General features: G+C 43.3%; 1 protein-coding gene across 1 annotated transcript in view; it reads right to left on the reverse strand.

Moving 5' to 3' along the window:
• Window positions 1-10,323, reverse strand: part of LOC306793849 (outer dynein arm-docking complex subunit 2-like) — a 58,374-nt gene extending 48,051 nt beyond the window's left edge. The window contains 7 exon segments of the mRNA XM_079291641.1: window positions 620-681; window positions 800-980; window positions 7,246-7,400; window positions 7,962-8,072; window positions 8,378-8,611; window positions 9,629-9,838; window positions 10,201-10,323. Coding sequence (XP_079147767.1) covers window positions 620-681; window positions 800-980; window positions 7,246-7,400; window positions 7,962-8,072; window positions 8,378-8,611; window positions 9,629-9,838; window positions 10,201-10,308 — 1,061 coding nt within the window. The 5' untranslated portion in view covers window positions 10,309-10,323.
• Between the last annotated feature and the right edge of the window lie 227 nt (window positions 10,324-10,550).

Here is a 10,550-nt window from a genome sequence, read left to right on the forward strand (position 1 = left end):
GTGGCCAGTCCTAATTAATCTGATCTCGTAGTCCATAACAGCCTTGTAAAAGCAATGAGGCACAGATGGAAGCTCCACAATGTTCTGCAATATGGAGGATGAGGTTAAATGAACACAGAACAAAGACTGCTCTGGACTGTGGTTCACTGTGTTGTGTTTTGTTTATTCCCAGCCGTGTAGTCTTGGACAGGGTAGGGCGTTAGGTATGCCTGTCTGTCCAGCTCAATTCCTGCCAGTGACCACAAAGCTATAGTAAAGCACTGGGAATTACACCACAACCATATTTAACACAGCAGGTACAATAAACAAAGCTTTTAAAATCCGTCATTAAGCCGAGGATGAAAGGGAGAAGTACCTGGATAATTACAATTTAAAAGAACGTAGATTTCTTTAAGCATCAGCCCATGACAGGTTAATGATACTGTGTTTAGATCCTGGAATTGGTGTCATTCCCTTATCAAAACATATGACACAAGAACATGTGTTTTTGGAGGTGATTCAGTAATGGCGGTGAGCAAGCCACTAATGACGTTTTAAGAGACACCTCACATGTGGCTGTTTGCCGTGTGTAAACTGTACTCTGAATGTCAAAGGCCGCGTTAGCTGGTTGAAGACTTACGCTATGTTGTCCTTATCAGTAGCACAGGCACCCACCGCCTTGGTTACATTCACAAGCAGCACCTGGTACAATGACACAAATAAAAAGTACATGCATTCGATCAATATACCCTATTAGACGTGTGGGTTGAAGATGAGATGAACCTTTATGCAGCAAGAGAAGAAAAAAAAATCAACATGCCTGGTTTGTTCCAATCAGCAGGTTAACTAGCGACTTCATGCCGCCACACTTGAGGATGGTGGCCTTGTTGGCAGGTATCTGGGCAAATTCTCCCACGGCTCCGACTACATTTACCAGAGCTTCTTCGGGCTGATCAGTCAGGAGGCCAACCAGGGTCTCCAGGGCTCTGTACTCCTGAAACCTGTGGAGAAGAGGGGCAGGCGTGATATTGACTAATCGCTTCACGTTGTTTGGTTTTATTTGTTACATCAACCGATGGAACAAGAAAGAAGAGTCTACAGCTGTGCTGCAGGCCCAGCGGTGCTTTGAGCTAAATGCTAACATCAGCATGCTAACAGTGACAATGCTAACATGCTGCTGTTAAGCAGGTATAATAGTGATTAGGTTCACCAATTTAGTTCAGTGTGTTAGCGTGCATTTTCTAATGAGCAAACACAACACAAGGCTGATGTCTTTCCTGGTGTTTGGTGACAAATTGAAAAGTTGACCTCATGATGGAGCTACAGAAAAGGTTGAAGGTTAACAATTCATTCTGAGGGGGGAAATGAGTGCATGTACCAAATTTCATGTCAATCCAACCAACGAGTTGTGGGGACATTCTACTAAACACAACAAATGTCAACGTCATGGTGACGCTACGTATGTGAAAAGTTTCCAATATATCCACTGGGCACCATGAATGCCTGTTTACTTTGAACGTGGTGCCAGATGAAAAGTCAGGGCATCATCAAAGTCATTAAGATTCATCCTCAGGCCACCACGAATGTCAGTGAAACTTCTCTGGCAATCCATCCATCCAATAATTGTTGAGATATTTCAGTCCAGACTCGAAGTGGTGGACAGACCAACAGACCACCAATACAGCCATCCCTAGAGCCACACCACCAGTGTGACTAGAGATGCTATTAGCTGTAGCAGCTTCAGTGCCCTCGGCATAGAGCTCTCACTGTGACCGGCACTTTTCCCACGGCCGCTCACAGTTGTCCCCTGTACGTACTTTGCATAACCAAAGCTTTGCTGCGGCTTGGAAACTCTCCCTCCCGCTTTCATTGTGATTGTTGCCAGTGCTATAGAGTGGTAAACTACAGTAAACATTTAAAAGGGATATAATGCGGTTGCAAAAAAAACCTCAACAAACCTCTGATGTACAGTTAAGGTCGACGACTGTTTTTATTCACAGTTACGGTTGCTGGCAGCACGGGCCGTGAGCTATTGTAGATGGCCACGGTCATTTGGTTTTTGGTCAGTGTCCACCGACACACAGCCTATTCTAGCGAGTGAAAACACTGCTAATGAAAAGAGGAGCTGCCAAAGTTAACCCCCGTGATGTTTCACCATAAAGGAAAACAATGGGTTTCCTATGCCATCATGCCAAGTGTCATCCGCAGTTGACGACAGTAGAATTATCTAGTTATCGCAGTCATAACTTTTGATAGATGAGCGGTAAGTCGTGAGGATTTTTTTATGTGAAAACCAATCCCAGCCGGAGTAATTACGTGATGGCAAGAGTAACATCACACAAGGCTGCCTGAAGCGGCTTCTACTGCAAACACGAAGGCCTGTCGGAGGACGAAGCAACCGCAGTGGGGCTTCTGTGCAGCAGATTTGTTGATTGATTGTCTGCCTTTTACTTCTCCCATTCTTCAACGCTAGTCACACTCGACTAAGTGCAGAAAGCCAAAATGCTGCCTTTTGTACTAACTAGGGCTTTGAGGACGGCCCAAGTGAAAGTAACACATTTTAGGGACCCAGCGATGACAATGAAGAGAGAGATAGCTGCTCGTTCAACCTGAAATTGAATGGACAGATTGATCCGTTTCATTTGAAAGGAAACTTAGGCTGAGCACAGAACTTTTGTGAGGTTGGGAGAAGTATCATTCGGAAGGGTAATTCTGGCTCATCATAGGTCTGGAGCAGAGGTAAGATGGTGGGGAAGTCAGGAATTGTAAGCGAAGCTCGCAATCTTGACCCCAAACATTACTGCGATGGCAAATTCAGCTTGAGACTTGGCAGTCGTGACTTTCCATTGCGAAGTTCCTCCCTCACTCTTTTACAGCATTTTTGTGTGACGATAGCACCTCGGTATACAGGCTCGAGGGACCGCGTATCGATGTGTCCATAAATCTGCACAAAATAATGTTTCAGGGTTTCCAGCAGGACTTTTTCAAAGGCATTTTCATGGCACACATAAGCTTGGCAGGTAAAGACCTCTGTTATATTCTATAAAAAAAAACCACTCGCTTATGTGGTCTTTAAACAAACACACTTTAGTTATAAATGTAATTATATTTCGGGGCATCAATCACCTCTCATTTTGATGCATCATTAATCAGGAAAATGGTTAACACATGCTGCTACTTGTCTCGAGTGGAGGTCCCTGGACCTCTATACTGTCCAGACCACGCAAATCATCAGTGACATGAAAGAAAAAATGATGTTGTTTGCAACGGGCCACGAGCTCCATTTCATTTGACCGTGTACTTAATGAAAGAAAGAAAAAAAATCCACTCCTCTCGCTGTCGCTGTAGCAAAATATATTCCGAAATGATTTTCATTGCAGCACAGCGCTCAACTTATGATTGATTCTGAAATGAGCGCATGGCCCCCGAAACCCTGTTACCATTAGCCGCCTTTCCTTTTTGACAGTAATGACTCGGTCACTTCATCCCGAGCTTTTGCCTGACCTCGACATTCTAAGTGATTTAAATAAGCCGGAGAGAGTACGAAAAAAAACAGATCCACTTACACATTCAAGTGTGCATTAAAAACATTCGCCGTGCATCGTGCCGGTTTCCTCCCGAGGAGGTGGCCACCTTCACTCACACTCGACTGCCCACATCGTCCCAAAAAAAACGAAATGAAACATAACACACACACGCACACACACACGGGGGAAAGAAACCACAAAATGAGAACTCTGTTCACATTATGGCGCTCTCTTTGTGACATGTTAAATTTAGAGTGAGGGCAACCAAAAGTGTTTTGTAGTGTTTGTAAATGAAGTGTCACTAAATGTGGTTTACATGTGACTAATGGCATCATTATAATTATTTCTGTTATTATTATTATCAGTAGTAATAGAAGTCATTTTACATAGCAACAGTGTGACAAGTCATTACGTATGGCAGAGAGCCTGTACTGGCAGCAAGTGTTTCAAACTGCCACATTAATCATGACAGTGTAGTTCATTTTTATCTCCACGCCAAGCTGCAGTCAATAGGGTTCCCTATCTGAGCCAATTCTGTTGTTTTTTTAAGAATATTTGATGTTAAATAAATATTACAAAGCTTGATTTTTGTACAGAGTAAAAAGACATGCCATTGGCTTTAATCATTTGAAGATAATAATTTAAACGCACAATATGTCTTTGGGGTAGCGAGGGATCATGGGAGTTGTTGTCTTCACCGCCATTGTCAGCGTCTCCCGGTCAGGATTCCCTCGGTGTTCATCGTTTAGGAGCTTTTTACCAGGAGCTAAATTATCCACAGGGGCCTCCTTCTCTCCAAAACAACGGAGCCGGTGATTAAAACCTGATGAAAACACTGAATAAAACTGTTTCGCGTTAAAATTCAGCATTTTGTAGTTGCTGTTTGACGGACAAAGGACGCCCCGGGTCAGCTTTTTTCTCTGATAACTTAAGATCCAGATGTTTGATGACTAAAATCCTTCATCTGGTTAAAATATATAGTTTGTGGAAGTTTGAGTCTGTTCCACAGCGAGGAGGCCAGATCACGTGTCCGGCTGCTTTGTGCAGTCGACACGCTGCAACAATAAATCTACCAAAACTGGTTTACAATTAAAAGGAATTTAATCCCACTGATGCAAGTACAGTCTTTACAGTGAAGTACACTATTTCATGAAATATTAAATCAATAAAACCCCGTTTGCAAAAAACTCAACTCAGCTCCTCAGGTATAAAACCCGTCCGTCCTCTGAGAGCCATCACACGAGAGAGAAAAAGACTTGAAATTAAACCACCCACATCCGTTCGAAACACCTCCTCTTCCGTTTATCCCGATTCCTATTGGCTAACTTCCAGGAGTGTATTCGCCTGTCTGCCTCACTGAGTTTACTAACACATTCAATGACCGTCAGTTACGGTTTAATCCCTTCTATGATGATCCTTCAGTATAAACGTGCAACTTTGGCAAAAGCTTCATGTCTCAAATTCTACTTCTAGCTACTAATCCTAAAACACTTTATGCTTATCTTAATTATGCATTTCCAAAACCCTTATGATTATGACTAATTATGAATTCTTAAATATGAATCATTGAACACTTTTATTATAGCTACTAAACACACAGTTCTATGCTCAAATTTCCTACAAGTTTAAAACAAGCAAGATCGAAAAAATAAATGGTCAAAATGTTCAATTAAAAATCAATTAATGACAGCTTCTGGAGGACAAGCTGGAGGACATGTGCAAAGGGGATATGACGCTATTGACAGGAGACCAAATGAAACGTAGCATTACCTTTATTAAAATAACACATTTCTCTGGGTTTGAAAATTGTTGGACACATTCGGGGTAATGTGAGTACACAACTCAATAAAATACATACAACTGGTGTCGTCATTTCTAGATATTCGAATGCTGAAAAGTGACATATTATACCTTTAAATAAATGAAATTCCCCTCATGATTTTCTCTGATGATGTGAGTTAAATATACAGTGATCTGGTCGGATCCATGTTGCCTTAAAGGAATGTTATTGTCATGCTTCTGCTCCTGTAAAGGAATCCTCTGTTAACTCGATGTGGCAGCAGACTCTCAGTTCCAGTTGGGAGGACTTAACTTAGACTTTAAATGTAGGATATCATTCTGTCAGTTACGATATATGAAGTGAAGACAGATCCTCGTGAGTGCTACTGCTCCTTCTTGTATTTTTAGGATTCCATCACATTTTGAACTAAGCGGCGTTTGTGAACCTCAGCGAAAGTACTGAAAAATGATTCAAAGACAATGTATTATCAGTTTCTTGGCTACAACGGGGAGAATAGGTTTTGAATTGATTCATATGTTACCAAGGTGTTAAATTACTGCATGTGGGCTATATATTATGTCCCCCGGCCTCACACGAAATAAGAAAATAAATACACCTAAATCATTCTCTCAAGGAGCACTAGTGGAAATGTATGGGGCTGCCAGGGCACGGTCCCCCGGCATTTTTTATTCTAGAGGGAAAATTACTGACTTAAAGATCATCTGACACTAAAGTACAAGTCAAAAGACATTCCAGCAGTGTCACTGCCGAATGAACCAATCCAAATGACACTTAAATAAACCTCTGCCTTACATGACAAGTGATTAAAGGCTCCGTCAGCCTGCGTCTTCTGACATTAGAAAATCCCCATCCCAGGGCTGATTATTTCGGCATGCCTGTGTTTGGTTCGATGCTAACAGGCCCCGACTGACGCATCACCGAAGTCTATAAAATCACATGAAAGATCAAAGCGAAAAGGATCCGTACAAAAACTTTACATTTCACGCAAGTAATCACTCTGACCAGAAACAATGGTAAAGAAAAGGGCGATATGACAGCAGCATACAGTGAGAGTGGAAAAAGCGCCACAGGCAGTCGTGAACGAATAAGAGCCCCCCCCCCATAAAAGTAATATGTGCTGATGGCATGACGACCATAATGCACGCAAGTCGGCGGAACCCTTTATTGGTGTTCTGTTTTCACATACTGTAAGACTGCTGTCAGCCACATCATCTCAGGAAACATATTTTCCACAAGTTCGATTGGTACCATCCCCATTTCCAAATGGGTTATGGTTAGATAACGTTTCTTGGGAAGGACGTAGGCACTTTGCACCTTGGCTGCAACACAGAGGCAAAGGACCCCAATGTCCTGATGATGTGGTTGAGATCAGCATTGGAGGACCTGGTGGGGTTACAGGGAAGCCCGTGTACAGCCCTGGGTGTCCATGAGGAAGTCAATTGTCAGACTACTTTGGACATTCAGTGAATGGATCTCTCCAGGACCCTGAGGGACATGTTCATCTCTGTGACCCTCAATTTCCTGCAAATGTATGTCGACTCCCCCCACATCCATCCATTGTTACTGCTGGCCTCTCGCACCCGCAGTTCACTAAGGCAATGGATAATCGGGCAGAGACTTACCTGCAACAGATGGAGGATCTGGCGGGATATGGTTCCATCACGGTCGAGAGCTTTGCACAGGACTTGGCCTAAAATGCCTAAATGCTATTAACCCCCTTTTACACTGGGGCTCATTAGACTGTTGATCCTGTGGATGATGATTGATTTATCTCGGGCACACTAATCTGTATTTACTAATTACAAACACATCCCAAAAGATATGGCAACAATACGTTTTCTGTATCTCTGGTATGTTAAGTGTGCGCGTTAATACGTGTGTGTTTGTGTATGTGTGTGTGTGTGTGTTAATAAGGTGAGACCCTGAGTCCCGGCATACTTAGCCACGTTCTCCATACTGATGGAACACTTCCAGATGGCTCCGGTGGCGGCGGCCAGGAGCTGCTTGTTGTCCGCCTTGCTCAACAGCGAAACCAGCGGCTGCAGACCTGAGTATGTGCGCACCAGGTCACGAGTTAGTTTGTCCTCTGCACACTGCAAGGCAAAAGAGAGGGTCAGGATCTACATTAAGTCCTCTAGAGACATAGTGTATGAAAAATGATTTTCCTTTCTCCTTTCTCCTTTTCTACGGAAGCCCTTCAGAGGAAAGTGAGAGAACAACATTTCTGGTGATCCATTTTCTAAGTGTAATCTAAATTGCTTCCCCTCCTGCGTTTAAGACTTAAGAATGGGAAAAAACGGTTTTGACAGGATAATCATTCCTTTTTTTATTTTTTTTTCTCCGTGAAACAGGAAATAGAAGCTGAAGTGCAACACTACCCCATGTTCTAAAGGCACTAAAAGCAGTCTCTGATTATTATCATTACAAAAATGATCATCGCGACAGCTTTCTTTATCGCCTGTTTCACAGAGATGAAATGTCTTTTAAGAAACTTAGAAAGATTGTCCAGACAAAACCTTTTCACAAGGATCAGCAGAAAATAGATCACACACATTCATTTTTCGGGGGTTTCCGTACTTTTCTCTAATTTCTGATATAGACTTTAGGTCGATGAAAAAATTGTCTACAAGCACAGAAGTGTGGAAAACAGTTACCTTGAAGATTGCGCTGGCACAATGCATTTGTAACTCATCGTTGTCACTCCTTAGGTTTTGGACCAAGTCCTTGATCATGCCCTCAGTCTGAATGGCAACCCTGCAGCTTTCCTATAGTGACAATTAGCAGACCACATGAACAACATGGACTAATCTATACTCATGTCACATATGTACTGGTGCTGTTTTTCATGATTCCAATGTTCTCCTAATTGGTTTCATATGGCAAGTATCATACTTTTCCCACCCTTAAATATTTCATAATTTTATATATTCTCTTTTATATGCACCATTCTTGGGTTTCTGCTCACCCAGCTGCAATGGCTTTATGATCATTTTAAGGATAAGGCTGTCTTGTATCAGACTTGACAACTTGTTCCACATTCAACAACATAAAGTATGTGCCCCCCTCTCACCTCAGAGGCACACTCCTGCAGGGTGCCCACCACAGGAATAAGCATGTCCTCATGTCGGGACTTGAGCAGGCGTCCCAGCAGAAAGACGCCCCCGGCCTTACGGATGGCCTCCTTGTTCTTGGTGCTCTTGCTGCAGCTCCACAGCGCCAGAGCCCCACAGCGAGCCACTTCCACGTCCTTCTCCTGGTTTGCAGTCAGGCTGGCTAAGTTGGGGACACAGTCCAGCAGCTTTACCTGAGCAGAGAGAGACAAAGACTAACATGTGGATGGGCGGATAAAAACATGTGCAAGCACATGTTTTAGCATTAAAAAAAACCTCTTCCATACAAGCAGTTACACAAACTCAGTGAACTTGACATAAATTCAAGGACTCTGAAAAGTCGATTGGAGTAATAACAGAGGGCTCCAGATGAGAATCGCAAGTCGTTGGCCGTGATTAAGGGTGTAATTAAAATTCTATTACCACTGAGTCTGCGAGGATGAAACAGCCAGGGATGCTAGGAGTGGAAAACTGTCAGGATAGATGTTGATGTTAAGCCTGAAAAGCCCAGTGTGACGGTTTATGGCCATCATTCAGGGTTCTAATCCATAGTTCCTGGCCAGTGAGACAGAGCAGGCAAAGCTATTACACACAGCGCAGTTCAAAGGTGGTCTTCATAGCGTGAAATGAATCTGCCTCCGAGAGTGACTCGCACATGAGAACATCCGATTTGGGGCTGAGGAAAATATACAAGGCATGGAGGCTTTAATCACAGGTCCCTCTGTCAACAAACATGGATGCAGGTCAGAGGATGTAGGGGACATTCTATCTGTTTTACCACGGCACCCACTCTGCTCTGTTCAAAGGCCGGGTGAAAAAGGACGGATGGGCCACTATCTGGAAAGTTGCGTACAGTGTGAAAAGGGAATGAATTTAAATAGTTGTGCACCAAAAACGTAGTTCAGCAATCTGGATATGATTTTTACACTTTGAATAAATAATAATGGTAATATGTGGATCAAATCATAATAAGGCAGCATCCTGTTTTCCCAAAGGTTCCAACGTGTTTGTGGTTTAGCACAAAAGGTTTTCAGAAGTGTTGTAACGGAAAATCTGCAATTGTAGGACATAACTTTTTTATAACACCAATACAGAAAGATCAGGTTCTGGTCTGCAGTTTTCTCTCCTGCAGCTCTTCGTTTTAGGATTACAGAGACTTTTGAGTACATTTTTTTTAGAATAACCTTAGTTTATGGTGGCCTTATGCTCACCAGTTTTTTGATACCGCCATAGCGCCTGACGGTTCTCCTTGCTCTGCGGAACCTGGCCACGTTAGCAATGGTCTCAGCAGCTAAGGCCCTGAGGTCCTTGACTGGGGAGTCCAGGATCTTCATAATCCTCTGCAGGCCTCCCATGTCGACAATGGTTCGACGGATTTGCACGTTGTGACTTATCTTCCTCAGGATTTTCAAAGATCCAATCTAAAAAAAGAAACACACACACGCAATAAACTTCAACACTGAAAAAATGATTTATGGAGAAGAAACTGTTGTGTCTATGCCAACATGAGGCCTCCATCTGTGTGAAGAGTACATACAGCGATATCTAGTAGCCAAACATTCACCCACATCACTGCTAAAAATAGACAGGGAGAAAAGCCGCAATAAAAGCAGGTTTAAAAAGCACCCACAAGTCATTTGGCGCACTGGAGAATAATTGCTACCCTGTGTCTTTAAAGGCATCCTCTCGACACAGCACTAGTGTTTCTGTAACTAAAACACACACGGCCGCCTCTGTTCATGCCTGCAGGCCATCCAGCTCCAGCTTTGGCACAGCTACTTACTTTGCATTTGACTTCATCTGTATCCAGCAAGTTAATGAGGACTTCAAGGCCACCTACGTCCCGGATGGCCAGTTGGCACGTCTCCTGCATCAAATTAAAGTCCATCATGGCGCACAGAGTAAGCACAGTGGCCGTCTGGTCGCCTGCCTGAAATAGTAATTGCCAAACATGAATGAATGAAAAAGGGAGACAAAAGGGAAGAGAGGACAACATTAAACAGTAAGCATTTGGAAAAGGGAGGAGGATACAAGCCTCCCCCACCCTTCCTCTCCCTCTGTTGTTCCCCCCCCCCCCCCCCCCCCCCGTAATACCACTCCTGCTGGGGCCTTTTTGTCTATACCACATCCTGG

This window comes from Melanostigma gelatinosum (assembly GCF_949748355.1).
Source record: "Melanostigma gelatinosum genome assembly, chromosome: 20".
Taxonomy (NCBI): domain Eukaryota; kingdom Metazoa; phylum Chordata; class Actinopteri; order Perciformes; family Zoarcidae; genus Melanostigma; species Melanostigma gelatinosum.